General features: G+C 36.6%; 1 protein-coding gene across 1 annotated transcript in view; it reads left to right on the top strand.

Annotated features, from left to right (window-relative positions):
- LOC125235620 (breast cancer metastasis-suppressor 1-like protein) overlaps positions 1-19562 on the top strand; it is a 158797-nt gene extending 139235 nt beyond the window's left edge. The window contains exon 4 of the mRNA XM_048142218.1: positions 19392-19562. Coding sequence (XP_047998175.1) covers positions 19392-19562 — 171 coding nt within the window. The remainder of the gene's footprint in view (positions 1-19391) is intronic.
- Positions 19563-21618: the final 2056 nt, after the last annotated feature.

Here is a 21618-nt window from a genome sequence, read left to right as displayed (position 1 = left end):
CAATAAACCCTTAATTGCATGATTTTACTTTTTTTAACAATTTACAGATATATGACACCATGGTGGTATATATGCTGAGCACTGGAAAAATAATGAAAAAATTCTATCACCATTTTTTTAATATGAAACAACGTAACTAAAAAAGATGATTTTTAATAGCATATTGAAAAATTCGAATATTGCTTAGTATTTTATCGTGAAAAACTGTACTAAATCTACTATTGATTCAATTTTCGTGATGCTTGGAAAAAAATCCATCACCAAGTAAAGAAGGGTTAAATATAAACGACACGAAGTTTAATTCGAACACAACAGTTCACAATTGCGAGCAGCGGTAACGCACCGCCAGTTTTGGCGGCGCGGCGACGCGCCGCAAAAATTCTGCGTTGCGGTGCCGCGCCGCGAGTTTTTGCGGTGCGTCGACGCACCGCGTCTTGCGTCGCGGTGCCGCGCCGCAGATTTCCTGCCGCAAAAACTGGCGGCGCGGCAACGCAACGCAGAATTTTTGCGGTGCGTCGCCGCAACGCGCCCATGTGGCCAGGCCCTAAGGCCGTTATTGGTATTTTTTTATGGGTCCTGCTCCTGCGTCTTTAAAAATAAGAATATCAAAAATATCAAAACGGTCCGATACAGGTAAAAGTTATAGTAATAATCTGTGTTGAAAAAAAAAACCTTTGCTCTATCTTTAAAAACCACGGAGGAAATAGTCGCGAGCGTTTGTATGGAGAATTGACCCCTCCTGTATCGTCTTAACAGACACAGAAAGGAGGCCCGTTTTCTTGATTGTTTAGACTCATTTATAAGGGCCATTTTAACTCCCGATGTACAGTCATCCAATTGGAACCCTAGGCTACTCTACAACCATGTCAAAATGACAAGCAGTAAGAGATTTCTTACAATCTGATTTATAACGTCACTATGACATAGTTCTACAGTGGCCTAGGGTTCCAATTGGTTGACTGTACGCGTTGCCTAATTTTTTTCCTATTATGGAAGGTTCTAGGGTACAATACTTTTTAACGCCGCTTCACTGAGAGAGACAGACATTAATATCAAACTCGAAGTTAAAACTTGCTGCTGCCATTGTTGCAAGATCGCGGAGAGAAGTAGGTAATAAATAAATAAATATTATAGGACATTCTTACACAGATTGACTGAGTACTGAGTCTTACGGTAACATCAACTAACAATCGGACATTCAGCCTGGCAAAAATAGTAGAAATTAAAAAGTGGCAACATCGTAACATCGGCCCGTTATCTCACACATAGTGAATTGAAAGGGACCACGCTACAATTTTACCACTTTTTTCGATTTCAAGATGGTCTGGACTTTCAATGAAAGGAAGTGCCGCTGGTGTTTACACTTACTCGTATTCTTTTTTTTATTTTTCGTTTCATGTAGTTGAAGGGTATGGGGTGGGTGAAAACTGGTTATCAAGGTGTTGCGTTTACTGCTTGGATCACTTGAAGTAATACTGTGAACGTTGGCTGACCGGTGGGACTCACAGTTCCTGAGGCATTGGGTGCAGCTATACATGCCCCAATGTGTGTAAATATATATTAGTTTTTAATTTTATGTTCTTTACTAACGCTAGATCTAAGTGTTAATGTATTACTAACAAAATATGGATTTTTGTTCGACATAAATGCTGTATTATTATTATTATTTGCATCTCCGTTTAAAACTCTCGGGTCTTTCGAGCCCGGTCATTTATAAGGCGTGTGTCGATGTAGATCCAACACGTAGAGGCCCTTTGGAGAGCTTTGATGTCATGTTATTATTATTAATCAGGACAATGAGGAGCTCACTTAGAGATTGCCTCTTCCTCCTCCCGTCCCGTCCAGTCGCTAACTGGCACGGTGGAGCTACTCGCGGATTTTTCACTAGGTGGCGGGGCAGCCTCTTGCATGTGGCTGCCGTACAATGGGCCCCCAACTTCTTACATAAGACCGTGCCTCGGATCCCGCTACCTTCCTGCGTGAGCTACTGGGTCCGGTAAAACTCGAGGATCCAAAATGACTACCTCTAAGCAACACAACTTACACAACTGATACCCACTCATCGTCCAAAGGCACTAGCACTGTACAATGTACATAGATGAAACGCTGCAAGGCTATTTGGCGCCTGGACTTCGGTGGGTGGGTGGTAGCACACCAGCCCTTGCGGGACCTCCCACCGTTGTTTTAGTCGTAGTTTAAGGACATATCCGGGTCCTATTAAGTAGTTTAAGGACATAACATTGGCTCACCCTCAGTATATACCCTATACTGTGTTTTTATGAAATTGTGAAAACTTTAACTAAGCGTATCTCAGAAATTACTGGGGCTACAATGATCATTATTAAATTATTTTATTGGTAATTTATTATTCTTAAAATTTTTCATAGTGACTTTCATAGCCCTTAAAAAGTTTTTGGTGGTAAAATATGAAAATAAACAATAATTTCCTAAAATGTCATGGTTTTTCAAGTATTTAATAATGACCCCATGGGCTTTCGAGGTGGAAAATTCGGATATGACATTATTTCATCCCAAACAATATATATAAATAAAAAATTAGAACCACCTACCTCATTTGATGCAAGGCTGAATGTACGATTTCAGTGGATCAAATGGTATCGACTCATATAAGTATCCTATGCAGCATTCAGCTAAATTTACGAACGGCCCTTGATTCCCATAACTTGTGCTCATGTTATCCTCCCCTTCCGAATACGTTTTCGGGTTTTGTTTATCTTGTAGCCTTAGTGCGTTTTCACACTATCCGATCCGATATCGGATGTAGGACCGATATCCCATACGTTGAAGCCGCCATCTTTGATTTTTGCCATTGAAATCTTTCCGACATATTGGATCAGATAATGTGAAAATGTGCTTATCTTATAAGCACTATATATATTTTAGAAGACTCACCTTAGCTTCTAATATACGTCAAATAATTCGATCTAGATTCGATTAATAAGTTGGTCACATTGTCTATTCTGTAAACATGAAATGTCAACGACACCTTCAAAATAACCTATATAATATCTGCAACAACCACACTTACATGGCTTCGCTAAACTTGGACGGAAGCCTTGAAAGTTCATTCTTTCATTCTTTCAAAGTTAATTCACTTCTTCGTTACTCGACACGGAAATGAACATTTATATATGTAATTGTTTTATTAAATAAAATACTTAATTGTAGATTAAACATACCATTAAAACTGAAGTCAAATCTAAAAATAAATAAAACTACATAACAAACTATACCTACATACATATAAAAATAATTACCTACCTACAGTAATGATAACCTAGTTACAAAGAAAATACCCCTTCCAGTAGGTCTGCTTGCGGCATGGACCCCATGACACTGGCGGCGTTACCTCTTTTATCGCAAGTGAGATACGTTGACAGAGGTACGCGCCAGCCCTGGGGTCCCCTGTGGTGTTGACCAGCCGTGCCGACAGTGCCCCCATGAATGATTTCATATCGGCCGACCAGGGACCCAAAGTCTCAACTGCGAGCGCCGCAAACTCGTAGCAACGACGAGTATTTATGTAATTGTTGGTTCTAGTAAATAACCGTTTGAGGGCGATGTTCACTGTCTCCAAACAAATTTCATTTTACGTGACGTTTAGGGTTTCCCCTAACATATCGACGCGGAAACGGCTTTGGCCGACTTAAAATCACACTTTAAAAAAAAAGTTAAAATAATGAAAAAAGGAAAGAAGAGACTTCCTCTCTGGGGAAAAAGGTAAAATAATGTTAATTAATCGCGTTCGACCTGTGTGTGACTTTAAATATGTGACCTAAAATCGTTTGTTAGTAACTATTGACATGCGTACGGATGGATGCGTTCAGCGTCGACGACGCGTATTAAGCGTCTTCAAACTAACGAGCGATTTTTGATTGGCTAGAGCCGACTCCGCGTCGATAGGTTTGGGAAAACCCTTACACTCTAAAGTCACATATTACAAATTCGCATAAACATAATATAATGTCACAATTGCAAAAAATATTAGGAACACGCTCGACACGAATTTAAGATCTGTTAAAAAAATTAAATGGTTGGGCATTTTCGCGAGAACAATGACCAAAAAGATTTTTTTCTAAAGTAGGTAAATGTTTGTTTTTCCTACTCAGAATCTCGAGCCCTTTCGATCTAGGGCAAAAAACAAGAGACGAAAAAAATGTCCCAAAATGTTCTATTATATTTTATTTTAAATGAGTATAAAAAGTGTAGAAATAGATTATGTATTTTGGGACGCGATGGCAGGCAGGGGTCGATGGCCGCGTAGTACCGCGTAGCACGCTCGTAGCCCCCCCGGTGCTACGAGCACAAGTACATACATGTACTTACATTGTACATTTATGTACACAAACTTTTACTTTCTCTCTTATGATGATATTTATACATCATTTTGATGTTGTTACTGTAATTAGATATACATACATCGGCGGCCGCTTAAGTTGTAACAATTTCTTAAATTAAGTTTGAAAAAAAAAATACTGCTTATTTTTCTGAATTTAATTCCATGTCATTGTGGTTCTGTTTATTTAATTATACGAAATCTTTTCCTTTTTTTTTCGTTAATATAGCGCGGGTACGGACAACACCCCGTCCTCCGATTTCAAAATATATAGGAAACTAATAAAAAAAGGATACTCTTCGCAAAAATATCGAACACGCTTAATTGTCGATATGTGTTAATTATATTTTATTATTTCTATTTAATTTCAATTAAACTGAAAACTGTAAATGGGCATTTTCAGAATTTGGGGCCCCCCAATTAGCGTAAGTTGTTAACAAAAATTAATTCACTGTCAGTTTTGTGACGATAATTAAGCGTGAAATTTCAATAAAAATATTGTTTTTGTGTTAATTACATAAACTTTAAACTATAATCTACATTCAGAAAGTGAAAAAAGTAAATTTTTAGACAGATTTTATTCTTAATTTGTCGTCACAAAACTGACCGCGAGTTAATTTTTCTTAACAACTTACGCTGATTGGGGGGACCCAAATTCTGGAAATGCCCAAAGAAAAAAAGCAATTAATCAAAGCAAATTATGTACCTAAGGGCCACTTACACCAACGAAAATGGAGGGTTAACCCACCATTTTATATGGAATTTGACAAATGACAGCCCACTAACCCTGAGTTAAGTGGTTGGTGCAAGTGGGGCTAAATTAACTAAGATACTAATCAAAGAGAAGTAAAAAATAAAATTAACTGTAACGATTATAAATATTAGAGGTAGAAAGTATCAAAGTTCTATTAGCTTTCGTTTTCTTCAATGACTAAATGCTATGACGTTGTTGCATAAATATATGTGAAATGAAAATTAAAGAAAAGCAACTTCCCATCCCGACATAGGCCGGCAATTTTAAGCCGTTAATTAATTATAAGAAACGTGACATCAATATTACATTGCTTGTTTAATAAAAGGATAATGGTAATATATCTAAATTTCAACGACTCACACAAGCACATCTCGTATTAAAGTGCACCATCATCCTAGTCAACTTTGTGTGCACATGTTGACGTCATTATATAGAATATAGAAAAACGTAAGTTTGGCAACGTCGCGCGGGCAGATGAGTGCTGCACTATTGACTGGCGGCAAACGTAACCTCGGTGTTTACACTCCGCTAACATTATCGCGAATTGCTTCTTAATGCTATTTAAGACATTGTACCGCCCGATTCGAACTTTAATATCCGTCAAAAATTAGATATAGATACGATATATCAGAGTAAAAATGACACCGTAACGTCACTTTTGACATCGACAGATTCTGGTTGAATTGTACACGTACTGAGAGGCACTAAAGTAACCTTACTTTACTGAAAAAGAAATATGTAAAGTTTTTTAATATTAAATAATTGAGCGTATAACTATTTTTCCTTGACCCGATTATTGAGTTTAACAGTGACCGTCGTATAGATTACAAGGTCACACCATATTTACTCATACTAACGATGTATTTCGAAACCCTGCTGTAATATCTAGAAATAGATGTAGGTAAAGGTAAGTACAATTGTAAAGTATCGCTCTGTGACGAAAGAGACCACGAGTAGGTACCTGTTTTATTGCTGGGGTTGGATGGCCAAATACCAGGATCTATCATCGTCGGTATTTGTGATAATTATTAAGATAGATAAGATAGAGTGTACGTAAAGATGTTCCGTACAATCTCAGGATTCTCAGGGTAGTGCGTAGTACGGTATATACTTACCTATCTACTTATTGATAAATATATCAACCTTACACATATAGTATCAAATTGGCGTAGTATTGTATCGAAACGGTTCGTGTAAATAGTTCACGACATGCGCGCGGCCTGTTGCTGGAACTTGGCCTGCGCACTACCGTCCGCTTAAAATATGCACGAATAAAAACTTAAGTATTGAAATTAGGTGCTTGATTTTTTATATTGCCTACACTCTGATAGTTAATACTAAAACTTGTTGCTACTACATTTACAAAGGCAAAGAATACAAACAAAGCAAAGATTCCGTGCCATAAATAATTTATTGTTCTTTAATAGATAAGCGACACGTGAGGCTTGATATGATATCGTTTTGTTATCGCTACTGATAAGCCTCCGGGCAAGACAACGCATGTCTGTCAAGCTTTTCTGCGCATGTTTAGTTAAACTGTGTTCCTATAATAATATTATATGGATATAATTTATCCAAAAGGTTAAGGATACTTGGTACACAATTTTTGCAGCGAAAATGGCGGAAAATTACACAGCCGCTGATTTAGGGCCAGTTGCATCAACCATATTTGACAGACACATCATCGTCACGCAGCAGGCGTCTATGGATTTTCCCATACAATAAAATTTAACGAATGCTTTAACCCTTAAATGCATGAATTTTTCTTTTAACGAGATATTAATATAAGTGATGGACAATGGTTTTCTGACTCTGGGAAAAATAATAAAAAAATATTTAAGATCGATTTTTATACTAAATCAGTGTTAGAAGTTAAAAAGGCCAATTCTTATTTATATAAATATATGGCAATTGGTAAGGTTTATTGAAAAAAAAATACTACTATTAAAAAGGTACACTATTTGTGAAACCTTTATGATAAAATGTTTAAACATAAACTAATTATTTAATTGTATATTAAATAATAATAAATAATGAATAATAATTAAGCAATAAATGTGATTTTGGATTGCTACATATCGGAGCCACGGGCCATCAAATATATGATGCATATATACATCACCATGCAATTAAGGGTTAACGGTGACAGACGGTTTGATGCAACCAGCCCTTAGCAGTTAGCAGTTATCCAATCACACTTGCAAAAGTTCCTTTTGAATAACGATTGAGACCTTTTGAATAATGTCGACTTTGGACAATGAAAGCCAAGAAATTCAAAATTTCACAATTCTAACATAAAAGTGACACAAAACAGTCCGTAGCAAAGAATATAATTGGTCCGTAGACACAATACATGTAATGTCGTTATTATCTGTGATATAAAAAGAAAGATAAGCTCTACTGCAGTGCACGTGGCCGCGAATACATGTTTTAATAAATTGTTCCATGTCATAGAGAGCAGCCCACATGGATATTATGGACAGTTTTATCGTCATTGGCAGCCTATAAAGGTCGATTCGTCGCTGGGCACAAGCATCCTCCCACATAACACATATTTTTAACTATAAAACTCTCAGGTGCACCCACCTACAACATTTACCTAAGCTTTGTGTTTGCTGAGTGTGTACAATTATGATTTTTATTCGCGAAGAAAAATAATACTTGTACACAAGAATAGAATATGTTGAAATGTGTTTTTAACATAATTCCTGTTGTTATGTTTGTGTGTATATGAGTACACTTCACTACTTATTCCTTACTTGCTTTTGCCCGCGTCTTCGCTCCCGTTAAATTCGAAAATTGCCGAATGCTCTATACAAACTTCCACCCCCCATTGTAGAGAAGTGCGGGGTTAGAAGGAGACAAAAAGTAGCCTATGTCACTCTCCATCCCTTCAACTATCTCCACTTAAAAACTCACGTCAATTCGTCGCGCCAAGCGTCAGTATCCATTTCCACGGAATCCTATATCACCACGTCATCAAACCAGCTCGGTATCGGTACCCTGAGTCACGTGCTTCTTGCACAATGGTTTCCCAATCCAGTTGACTCACTGCACATTCCTGTTATTCATTGTGATTTGTTTTAAATTGCTACTTTCTATTACAAAAGGGCCCCTTCCTTATGATTGCATTGCATTACAATAAGTACCTACGTTTTCATCTGAAATGTCAATACCTGTACAACCATTTTTTATTGATTTCCGTTAACGGCGGGTTCTTTAGGTCATTATTAATTAGTTTTTAGTGTCTTATTTAACTCTTACTATTATCGAGATATTCAATAAATAAATAGAATAGTTCAATAAGGGTACCTACCACAACCTTTATTACTTCCTAATACAATTTTTTTGACATATGCCGTGTTTAAAGTGTTATTCTTAAGGTTCTGTCACACTTATTAAGTCATTTACTATGTATGAAAACGAAACGAAATTGCTTATTAAAATTTAACAAAAATTGCTTTTGGTATACCGGTTGGTTCCTGTTAAACAAAAAACACCTGTATATTTGGCCTTAATTACATTTGAGACATAAGGGACCTTTCGGCGCGGAACGCCACGATAAATTAATGATAAACTCGTTAGGTCATAATTTCATTACGACCTCGTAAGAACTAAGAGCCTTTTCCTCGAATTTTGCAAGAGAAATTGATTATATTCCAAGAAGTGGTTTTTGATGGAAATTTTATTTGCCTTTGTTTTCATGTTATAGTTGTGTAAACAAGATTTTTCTAGTATTAGAAATAGAAACTGTTGTAAAATTCAATCCACTGATGTACATAATTGGCGAATCAATGCTATGTAATGTATTCTTCAAAGTTATAAATCGCAGAGCAGATTAATTTTTAATTCTGCCGAAGTCGGAGATTATGATAAAAAGTAAGTTACTGATTTGATTTGACAATCCAATCCCCTGTTGAGTTCGCGTGGCGTGAACGTCGTTTGTGTATAACGGTTTTACCTCATTACTTGTCCTCATTAGCATTCATTTGTAATGGACCTAATCTGTTTTCAGAAAATACCTAAATCAGGGTATATCCTATCGCGACGTCACAATCGCTTATATGCTAACTCTCCTTAACGCTCTTCTGGAGAGCGCGAAAGAGCCAGACCGCGTTTCGATCGCCACGTAGCGTCAACGGTTGTCACTTCGGCTAGGCCGGAAGAAGCTGCTGTATATTATGTATTTGATAAAAATGATGGATAAGAAAAGTGAGAAATAACGCAACAGAATGGCAAGCGGGCCGCTCGGCGTTGCGTGCGTCGCGACTCGCGGCGTGGAAGGCGGCCATTTGCTAATTGGCGGGCACGGGAAATACGGCGACGGCTCAGCTCCTCGGTTAGCTCGGAAATTGATACGGTTATTGAGAAATACCTGCATTTCTTGTATCTATAGTATCTATACGAGCCTATTTACACGATATGAGTTGTATTACATTGTGGATCATTACGCTGAATTGCATATTACTTCAAGTACGCAATGTAAACAAAATACCATGTGAGTTTCCGCGCCGTCTTGAAATAAACACACATTGACTGAGTCCCACAGTAGGAGAAGAATATAAAGGCTTGTGTTTATGGGTACTCAGAAATCGTTTATTTAATAATTATAAAACATAGGCAAAATAACTGATAGTGAGTTTGGGATCCAACTTGGTAGATACTATTCTCCCGATTCTCCGTGAGTTACTTAATAATGTTATATTTGAAATACATACCCACAAATTCCAAGCCACGATGTCGTCAATGAAAATACAAAGTCAGTCGGAATTTATTCCAAAATAGTTGAAAGATTATATTTGTAGGTATTTAAAATTCTTCAAACGTGAAGTCACCATTTAGAACAATTATAAGTCAACTCACCATGATTCATATGGCTTATTATAATCAAGCTAGGAGGCAGGAGCTTAAGAGTTTGACACACGAGCCTGTAGATGGCAGAGCGAGCGCGAGGCCGCTCGTTTCCCGGAAGCAGCCGAGAGGCGGCCATCTTGGGGACCGGCGCGCGCGCATGGGTGTTATTCTGGTCGCTTACAGAACTCCAGTCGACGTTACGACCTCCAAGTCGACAATAAATCTGTGTCGTTTTGATAAGTTTATCAAGGAACTGATTCTTTTATGATGTTAATTGATGCATCCAACATTTGTTTTAGTATGCTATCTATTTTATTGCCAATAACACGTTGAAGTCGTCTCTAATCGAACCACTGAAAAAAATCTGTCTCATGAAAGTCATGAAGTCAAGGTATATGGAACTTTTCGAATAATGTGAATTTATTGCAGCACTTTTTTTTAAATAATGAATTAAGCCTGTTTAATTTTTTTTTTCTTTTTTCACACTGATACGGACCACAGATATAAAATTCAACAATGGCCTTCATCAGGTAAATTTTTCATTAATTATGAATATTATGATATGTATGTAAAGAACATCATTTAACTATCTTACATTTAACTCGTTCGTTTGCCCGCAGCAATATTGGCGCAGCGATGGCTGAAATAATATTGCGTACGAATATATCGTTCTGATGTCCGTGTACTGAACGTATGTCAAGTTACACTGGTCTTGCGCCCGCGCAGCCTGCGTCAGCCGGCCAACGGGAACGCGCGGCCGGCAGCGGGGCATGCTGTAATCAATTACGTCGATAGCTCTCTTGAAACGGCCGCGCCCAAGGTTCAGAGCTGCATGTTAAATGTTCACTTTAGGAGGATGCAATACGAACACATTTATTTGTAAGTGGTAGGTACCTATTCGAAGTTTTTCGTGTAGTTCGACGATATGGAAAATTAGTTATTTTTTACTTTTAATGCGTATTCTCAATTGCAAGCTTGTGAGACTGCTTGCGACCAAGTGGGACTTTTTACTTAGATACGGCATACATAATATAAAGGTACTTATGTAAATCAAAATACAAAAAATTATGTTTGATTTGTATGAGAAAAAAACTAGCCAGAACACATAAAACTCCCGTACTGTATTACCTCAACCTATCATGTTGATGAAACACACCAAAAATAGAAGATTCGAAGAAGTTAGTTCAACTACATATGAGTATTGACGGAATTGACTATATAACGACACCGTGATTGAATATATTATATTATTATAATATATAATATTGCATAAAACTGCTAAATTCAATATGCTTGGGATAAATCTGAATGAGCTGTAATTACAAGTAAGCACAAATTAACGTTGCATTGAGGAAAATGGTACGGCGTACGCGCTTCATCGAACTTTAATAAAGACGTGTTCGAAGTTAGATACAATAGGGCGCGTTCTCTGGACTGAGCTGCGGGAAAAGCACAGGAAACGAATCTAATTGACGACACAACACTTGTTTTCTGCTTCATTAATTAACGGATAAATGAGTCGTTGTATCTTAGTTCTATGTTATGTATGTATATATTTTGGGATTTTTTATACGTTTTCTATTCTAATTATCGGTTTAGCCCATGGTCGAGTGGTAGAGAATACCACCTGGCATTAAGTCATGATATTTGTATATTTTATCTATTAGGCAATAACGTTTTTAATAAAGAATACGTCTTTCGATTCCGCAGGAGAAAAACAGACCTATTATCGTAACTCAGCGGAAAGTAAAATAAATTGAAACTTTTGCAACTTTTTTGTCTTCTATTAGGAGATTCATACCTTTTCTACTAAGAATCATGAGTTCTTTTTATCCTAAAAAGAGACAAAACATGTCTCTTTTTATCCTAAAAAGAGACAAAACATGTCCTACATTTTGTATAGGTACATTTTACTTTCCTACAAATCTATTATAAATCTCAGTGTTGACATTTTTTTCTCTTGGGTAATCAAAAGAGCTCATTGATTCTGAGTAGAAAGAAAGAGTATAACAATTAATGGTCTTGTGATGGGTTAAGAATTTCACCAGCCCTTACTCTCGTCCGTGTCGTAGTAGTCGACTGAAGGATAGGGATTCAATTGTGGTGTGGGCACTTTGAAAGCAACCTGTCACAGCAATATCCCAATTCATTTATTTATTTAATCGTATGGCATACACAAAAACAGGCAGTTATATGAATGTCGGCGAATACAAATTAAATTACAATTAAAATTTAAAATGTCGTTATTCAGTGCGCTCAGCCACATAATTGCGTCGGGTGTTAGGCGCAGCAGGTCTTCTGGTTGTCCTGAGCATGAGTGCAGAGCGCATCGCTGAATTATATGCTCCATGTTTAGTCTTGTGAATACAGGCGTCATTTTTTGTATGTGATAACTGATATAATTATAAGTATATTTTATCCAGGTATTTAACTTAGTAGGTATAGGTAAGGTCGTCGCTACCTACTTAATCAATTATTTTACATATTAAATATGTTATGCTTTTAGTTTGTTTGCCTTTGCCAAATTTTTATGAAAATTTTGCTGGCAAAGTAGCAAATATTTCACTTGAATTTAATTAGACCCAAATGTTAGAATGCACACTTTCCACTCCGAAATTAGACGTAACGTATTTTCTTGGGAAACTCTCTACTTGTTTCTCGGAAAAAATGAAAACTGTAATAAAATAAATGTAACTGACTAATGGATTCGACTAAAAGTCGCGGTAAAAGTCAATGTCCTATTTTTATAGCTAATAATATTAAACCAGTAATTGGATCATGTTTTGGAAATAAAAGGGAAAATATAAAATTCAGCAGGCGGTGCTTCACGGCAATAAATAAAAGACTATGTCACGTCCAATTACAATTCGATCAATAAAGCTCGTGAATATGAATTATTGTGAAAAGTTGTAACATACATATGACTGCGAATATTTAACAAACTGACAACTGACACGTTTAAGGAGGACAAATAGGACAATACATTAGGATTTAGGGTATTGACTAACAGGGTATTTGTTACGTCATTATTTTCTAATGAATACTTACGCTTAGCCTCCGTGGGTGTTGTAGAAGTTGACTGAGGGTTTTGGGTTCAATTGACAACGTTTCAAAATGTCCCTAAATCGAAAACCATTTCGAGATATACGCCTGTATATCACAAAAATATATGTTTTCCATGTTTCGGGTTAAAGAATCATTTATTTCTCAAAAAGAAATTTACATTTCACTTATATGAGAAACACTTTGCTATTAATACAATTTGATGAATAAATTCACATCGTAGATAAGTTTTTAAATTTTACAAATGTTTGCTTCTACAAACTATGCATTATTATAATTATTAGAATAGAAGACATTAGAGTACTAAGTTAAGAGGTTTATACTTAAATAATAGCATGCACTAAAATTACATGTTTTGTAATTGAAGGATGTTTCATAAAATTTTATAAGTTTCAAATATTATTAAAAACATTCATAACATTAATTATATTTTTAAAATGAGGTAGACATTCAATCGCAACGGGAGCGTTACACAAACAAGATGTACATAGTGAAACAATAATACAGCAGGTCAGTTATGAACTCAGTAGACTTTCATCATTTAAAGTGTAAAGTTTTAATTTATTTTTAAATATTTTAAACGTACGCGCGTTTTTTATAGTATCCGGTAATTTATTATATAACTGTGCTCCTGCAAAAGTAATCGTTTGTTTACCCTGGGCACTTTTTATTTGTAAAAAATTCTTGAACATAGTTTAAAGGGGATGTGACGTTACATAGTTGATTCAGAGCTGCCACTATAACCAAAAAAATCTTCCAGTTGGGATGCTTGACTTTGACTGTGATACTTATCACCGCTCGTAGTATGGAGATTAGAGGTAAGGAGCAAAAGCTTTAAGTATCAAAAGTGCAGATATAAAACCATAGATAGGTGGCGCTGCAATCGCAGGTATGTTTGACACGTAATTTTTCGACAGTTCTACTTCGACAAATTTCTTTCCCTATACTTCTACATTACATAGCTCGTTCCATTCATAATTTAATATTTGTTTACTGTGACACTTGACAGTCAGACATCTCGAATTGTTTAATCTGACTATTAAAACTTTTTTTAGGAAAGATTTTGTCGTTTTCTTAGTTGTATGAAACAACACAAGTGACGTCATTAAGTTGATTCTTGACGTTTGTAACTTACACTCTTTCCATGCTCGAAGTAGTAATAAAAAAGGGATTTTCGCAATAAAATAGCAATTTTTTTGAAAAATTAAAAAATTCGTAAAAAACAATAGAAATTAGTATTCAAAAATATGAAATGTTGTCAATTATGAGGGCGATGAGCTAGCAACCTATCACTGTAATATCACAGGTTCTGTTTCTTTCTAAAAATACTAAGAATGGCACTGATATTTGAGCAGTTTCAATGCTCCGCCTACCCCTTTTGGAAATACAGGCGTTAACATATGTGTGTTTGTAATATTAGAGTTGATCATAAAAATCGTGACACATAAAGGGCGTCATATAGTTGACGACGTTGTACGGCGCGTGAGCGTATCGAACAATAGTATTCAGAGCAACGCAACACAAACGTGGCTGTCTTTACGTATTTCATTTATTTATTTATTTATACTTTATTACACAAATTAACAATAAAAAGTACAAATGGCGGACTTACCGCCTTAAGGCATTCTAACCATTGGGCAAAACACTAATTTCATTTTATATTTTCAAACTAATAACTTTAATCTGTCCGGCCAATTCGAACTCATTCATTCTTGTATACACTTTCATTCGCGAACTACTCACTCATTACTCATGTCTAATGCGTTCAGTATTTCGTACATGCTCTAGCATAGCTAGCATGATGCTAGCTCGTAGCTGTATTGGCACAAGCGAGACGTGCGATAACCAAGTATCATCAATGCCGTTCTGATCTCAGTTCACATTTAAATTAGCCTGTGTTATTGTCAGGACTAGATCTTATATTATTATTTACTATCAACATGAAAGAAGTACACGTAGGTACCGGGGTTACATTGTCTACAATTTTACCTGCCGCGTCCCCTTGGGACACCGGGCTTTTTTACTTTTGGGGTTGTTTCCGACCCGTAAGCTGAGCCAAATGATACACATAAAATACAAATGAGTATGATCTTTAAAATAAGTAGATACATATTTATCAGTTTGAAAGCGACGGTCTCTTACCATTTTGAAAACGACGAACGACCGTTATTCTCGTTCAGATCATTAAGTAGTTATTGGAATAGAAATCGTTGGTGTAAGCTTTGAACTTAACCTACAATCATATGAAATCATATGAAAGTAGTATAAACATATACCAAACTTGTTACCGCTCAGCATATGTCGATGACTAATCATGGTGCTGTTTTTCAGAAAAACACAAACAATTAGATATTAATAACAAAACATATATATTGACGTTTTCTACGTTAGTCAATAGCAGAATCGTTACGGAAAATGAAAAAAAATTGCCTTTCGCGTGGCACTACAGACCACGTGGTCCACGTGGCACTCTTTCTTGCGGAAATGTTTTATCTTGTGATATTAAATTATAAACTTAGAATTAAATGCTGCTTTTTACAACTTGTGCCCCGTGAGAAAGTTTTTGTATTAAATGAATATAAACTTTAGATTGCAAACGCAAACAAGACAAAAACTCATCCGAAGCACCTATATTGCGGTTAGAAAATTGTTCTGGAGAATCTAGAGGAGAAAACCCCGTATTGTGTACTGCGCAGCTTGAAAACATAACTTCTAAATAAAAAATGTATATGTATTAGTAGATAGATTAGTGCCACACGTTTTATTGGACGAGTCAAATTTAGCTTCTACGTTTTGACCCAAATATAAGTACAATGTACATATTACAATCTTGATAATCCTGCACTGTTGCTGACACGGAGGTGCCGGATTAGTGGAAAATTCAGATTACTAGAAATAAGAACCATTCTCCATATTTATGTTTTCATATTTTTATGACGTGGTGGTGACGGGTTAAGAATTCCACCACCCCTTTCGTCCCGTGGGTGTCGTAGAAGGCGACTGTGGGATATGGGTTAAATAGGGACGTAGGCGAGAGGCTGGCAACCTGTCACTGCAATGTCACATTTTCGATTTCTTTCAACCCCTTTTTGCCAAGAGTGGCACTGAAACTTGAGTAGTTTCATGTGCTCTGCTTACCCCTTCATGGGATACACGCGTGATAGTATTATATATGTGTATTTTTTATGTATGTCGTATAAAAAGACTACATGTGCATATTTAGTTAAAAAACATTCGACCACCTGGCTTTAAGTCAGACTGATAATTTACTTGCACTTGAAATTATCACTTGCATCTCTAATGCCGGATTACTGGACGTTTTGGACCACCGAAGTGTCGGATTATCTAATTTGTACTATATATATAACCTTTCAACATTTTCGTCATGCCAGTATTCCGAGTAACCACACAGTACCGGCCCATATATCCCAATTACCCTGTTGTTCTCCGGTCCGTACAAACGCCATGCTCAGCTTATAAGCAGATTATTCAGAGCCTCAAACCAGCCGGCCTAGCCGAAATAACTATCGTTGACGCTAGACGCCGATCGCAACAGTCTGGCTCTGTCGCGTCAATACGGAATAACGATAGAGATAGCGATACGATATTATCGTAAGCCTTTGTGTTTGGTTGATAGCGTTAAGGCTTTATTTTATTACCACAGCACGCTCATCTAATTTAAACCTTGATCGAGCCGCGTTAGTTAGATTTTAGATCAACACCCGTTCAGGTAAATGTGTCGACCGGTTAGACCCTATTTATTGCCTGTGTTCTGTTTCACTTCAAACACAAAACATCCTATACGCGTATATTCATTATCAGAGGTAAAGTCTTTTGGCGAAGTGATGTGAGTGTTGATGAAATACCGTGTTTTTCACGGAAAGCAATATCGGTTGTAGGCACCGTGTAGCGCGGTGAAGAGAGGTTTGATTCACTTTGTGGTAGCAATGAATTAACTGTTGCGCTTTATGATCGATAAATGATTAATTGACTGTGGTTTTTCTGTTTGTGTTGCTTACAACCTAAGCATTCGCTTCAGAGTTTCATTCGAGGCTAAAGAAGACAAATGTGTAAAAGTCAAATATGCATCATAATCAACTTTTAGTCTAAACTTATTTATATAAGCTTAGACTAAAAGCAGTTTCTAGTTTACATAATAGAAAACCGGCCAAGTGCGACTCGGACTCGCCCACTGAGGGTTCCGTATTCGCACAAACTTTCAATGGTTAAAAAATCTCAGTTCTTATATAAGTATGTAGATATAATGACTTGACTAGAAGTATAGGTACTAATGAGCATTATTGTGTATAGTATAGAGCCGTCTCTCGGTGAATTCTCTAACTAATTTGAGCGACCTGTATTGTATGATTGTTTTTCAGGGATAATTCTTTATAATGAACCGATTTCGACAGTTTTTATTTTATTTGAAAATTAACGTTTTAGGTAAAATTTCGTATAATTTTGAAATAAGATATGGATGTAATATGCAAGGGTGGTAAAATTGAAAATTGAAATGGGAAAGTTTTTTTTTCAATTAAAAAAAAGTTTCCAAGATACACACTCCATTTAATTTTTCCTGTAATATTTATCGTAAAGCCAATGTTTCGTAAAATGTTTACAATTTTTCGTTGGTAAACTTTGGAAATAAGAGGGGAAGAACGGTATTTTTTTTTACATTTTCCTTCAAAATTCTTATGTATGTATGTATAAACTCTTTTTTTTTTTCTTCAACAAAAAAAAAAAAAGAAATAATTTGATATGTGCAATTTGAGCTATAACGTCCATTTGACCTAGTAATTTAGTAACCTAAAAAGAGACAATTTTTTTTGGAGGAAAAATTACACATTACACAAATTACACATTGTGTGAAATTAAAGAAAATAATTGCATGAAAATTAAAGGTCACGTTTTTTAAAAATAAATTCTGACTCGTCCGGGGAAAAAATGCGATTTACGCCAAATGTCCGGGTTTTTTGTATCTTTGTTCGGGTTTGGCGAAATTCGAGATGGCAGTAGTCCTAGTATCGAGTAGCCCTAGTCTTGAGGATAAAAGTACAGATTTTTTTGACTACATTTAGTCTGGTTTTTGATATTGTTAAGAAAAACTACCACCTAACCTAAAACTCTAACTTACACAACGACTTGAAAAACAACAAAATAATCAAAAATTATTTAATCATTTGATTTGATCCTTACTTGTAGTGAAAACACGTTTTCAGCAAACCGATTAACCTAGTAGTTTTTCTATCCTCTCCCATAAAAAAACCTTTAAATAGCTTAGAGCCAGTTGCATCAACCACATTTGACAGACACATCATCGTCACGCAGCAGACGTCTATGGAACTTCCCATACAATAAAATTTAACGAATGCTTTAACGGTGACAGACGGTTTGATGCAACGGGCCTTTAGTCGTTTATCGAATAGTTCTGATTAACATTTGCTCTGAAATGAAAACTTTTTTATTAGAAAAGCTCTTAGGACCACCCTTCAGAGATACCGCTACAAATGATATCCATCCCAATTCAAAAAATTATGGAATATGTGCTGATTGTGCTGTCACCGCCGATATTACAGCGACATCACAGTCGCCATCAAATATATCGGAGCTGCTAAAGCTCTCAAAAATATCGGAACAGGCCTCTATAGTCAAGACGTTAGACTGCGTGTTCCGATATTTGTCCCGTTCTATCCGAGTAACCACACTCGTAAATTCGTAATATCAATATTTTTATACACAGCGCCTTCGCAACCGTATTGTCACGTCATTATCAGACGCGGTGACCTGTCACCTCCGATCGCTTTCGTAGGTATACGTAGCAACGCTCTTTAACCACTCATACACTTTATGCCTGTAATTTAAGGTTTAAAATTCAGTTTACTTTGCGGATTATGTATAGAATTCAATTAACCGCTTCGTTGATAGCTGACCTAAATGCGGTGTATGTACACAGTATTTAAATTAATTCTACCTGTGTATCTCTTTGTTCGATTTTTGTATACGGTATAAATATCTGTTTATAATTAAAGTTTACGGAAAGAGCGAATTTAATTAAAATATTTTTTTACCCAACAAAATTAATACCTATAGATTTTGCACAACGACTTAACGCTGCTGACTGTTTTCACGGGGGACAAAAGAGCGGGGGACTCAACGAATAGGCACTGCGATTTAGCGAGGAAATGCTGCCAGCATCTTGGACAATATGCCTCAGGCACTACCCTCTTTAGATTTAGATTTTTCGTTTATAATTGTCTAGTTTATAATATGTTTTTTTATCAAATTTGTACCTGTAAGGTATACGTGTTATTATTATTTATCAATAAAAATCTCTATTTACCAAAACTTTTCTTTTGTCAACAGAGTGAAAAATGGCTGAGCTACGAGAGTCTAAAAGAGGAGATTCTTGAGAAAATCCGTCGACTAGAGGAAGAGCGCCACACGGTCGACCTCTGGTCTACGGGGCCCGAGTCGGCGACAAGTAAGGGGTTTTATCAACCTTTAGCCGCCACATATTTGAGAAAAGCTAAATAGAGGAAGAGCCGTCGGCGACAAGTAAGTGAAGCAATGTTTTATCAACCTTTAGCCATATTAGCCACATATTTGAGAAAATCCGTCGACTGGAGGAAGAGCGTCACACGGTCCACCTCTGGTCTACGGGGCCGACAAGTGAGTGAAGTAATGTTTTATCAACCTTTAGCCATATTAGCCACATATTTGAGAAAATTCATCGACTAAATAGAGGAAGAGCGTCACACGGTCGAGCGCCGTCGGCGGCAAGTGAGTGAAGCAATGTTTTATCAACTTTTAGCCATATTAGCCACATATTTGAGAAAATCCGTCGACTGGAAGAAGAGCGTCACACGGTCGACCTCTGGGGTCCACGGGGCAGAGTCCGCCGCATGAACCGTCGTCGACAAGTAAATTACATTACATAGGGTCACTTCCACCACCGAAAATGGTGCGTTAAACCCAGGTTAACCCACCATTCTATATGGAATATGACAATTGACAGCCCAGGCTACTAACCTTGAGTTAAGCGGGTGGTGCAAGTGGCCCTTATTGTTCAGGCACTTGTGCTTCAATCGTTACCCAACATCAAGGTTAACAAGCTCTCTAATAAAAGGATCAGTCGAATATAATGAAAAACCCAATTTTAATTCTAAAGTAGGCCATAATAACAGTTACATAAACCGATGTCGAATCCCTTTAATCGATTTCTAGCGCAGCTATTTCTAACTTTTTTTGTAGAAGCAGTAGCGATATGATAACGTGAGTACAATCGTAGTTTCATTAAATATTTGAATATGTCTCACGAAAGTTTAACGTCTACAATTTCTAGCGGTTGGAAGTGATAAAAAACCGGCCAAGGGCGTGTCGGGCCACGCTCAGTGTAGGGTTCCGTAGTTTCCCGTATTTTTTTAATAAAGTGTTCAACCTATCAAGTTCAAAATAATTTTCCTAGATAGTCTTTATAAAGTTCTACTTTTGTGATTTTTTTCATATTTTTTAAGAGCGTTATAACATTTCGGCGTCGGGCGAAATTAGGTATTTTACCCGCCGCGCGAGCCCAATATGCCGACCCTTTCTAGCACGTCTTACCACTCGCTCGCACTACAATAAAGGACAAAACAATCTTGATCCTTTCTATGGAATTTTGATAACAACCACAATCTACTATCTCGATATAAACTTTTGGTTTCTAATAAACATTATTTTGTACGAAAATACGAGAATATAGCGCGAAATAATATCAATTATGTTAAAATTTATTTAAAAAATTAAAGTAATAATTATAAAAGTAGATCCCAGCCCAAATATTTGCTTTTGTTATATGATAAGTATTAGAGTAAAGTATAATTATATTAATATGATGATAAAATAAGACAAATACAATTCTAATTACTTCAAGGTGGTGCTCAGGGTCTGATGATGGAGCCAGATGGTGGTCACCAATACCAATGAACAATACGAGTATGAGTATACAACTTCGTGGTTTACATGTCATTCTAGCATTTTCACTTTCACATTTCAAGTGCATATACCACGAGTATAGGTTTTCGGGTGTGCTGATTTAAAAATTAATGACCGATTTGGAATCTGACATTGCTGACTATCACTTTGACACAAAAGTCGTCATGGGTGTCGTAAAATAGGTTTTAGGAGGTGCTGATTCCAAAATTAATGGCCAATGTGGAATCTGACATTGCTGACTGTCACTTTGACACAAAAGTCGTCATGGGTGTCGTCAAATAGGTTTGCGGGGGTGCTGATTCCAAAATTAATGAACAATGTGGAATCTGACATTGCTGACTGTCACTTTGACACAAAAGTCGTCATGGGTGTCGTAAAATAGGTTTTAGGGGGTGCTGATTCCAAATTTAATGACCAATGTGGAATCTGACATTGCTGACTGTCACTTTGACACAAAAGTCGTCATGGGTGTCGTCAAATAGGTTTGCGGGGGTGCTGATTCCAAAATTAATGAACAATGTGGAATCTGACATTGCTGACTGTCACTTTGACACAAAAGTCGTCATGGGTGTCGTAAAATTGGTTTTAGGGGTGCTGATTCCAAAATTAATGACCA

The sequence above is a fragment of the Leguminivora glycinivorella genome, chromosome 17 (genome assembly GCF_023078275.1).
Source record: "Leguminivora glycinivorella isolate SPB_JAAS2020 chromosome 17, LegGlyc_1.1, whole genome shotgun sequence".
Lineage (NCBI taxonomy): Eukaryota > Metazoa > Arthropoda > Insecta > Lepidoptera > Tortricidae > Leguminivora > Leguminivora glycinivorella.
Note: the sequence above shows the minus strand (reverse complement) of the source record. Positions and strands in the feature narration are given on the sequence as shown.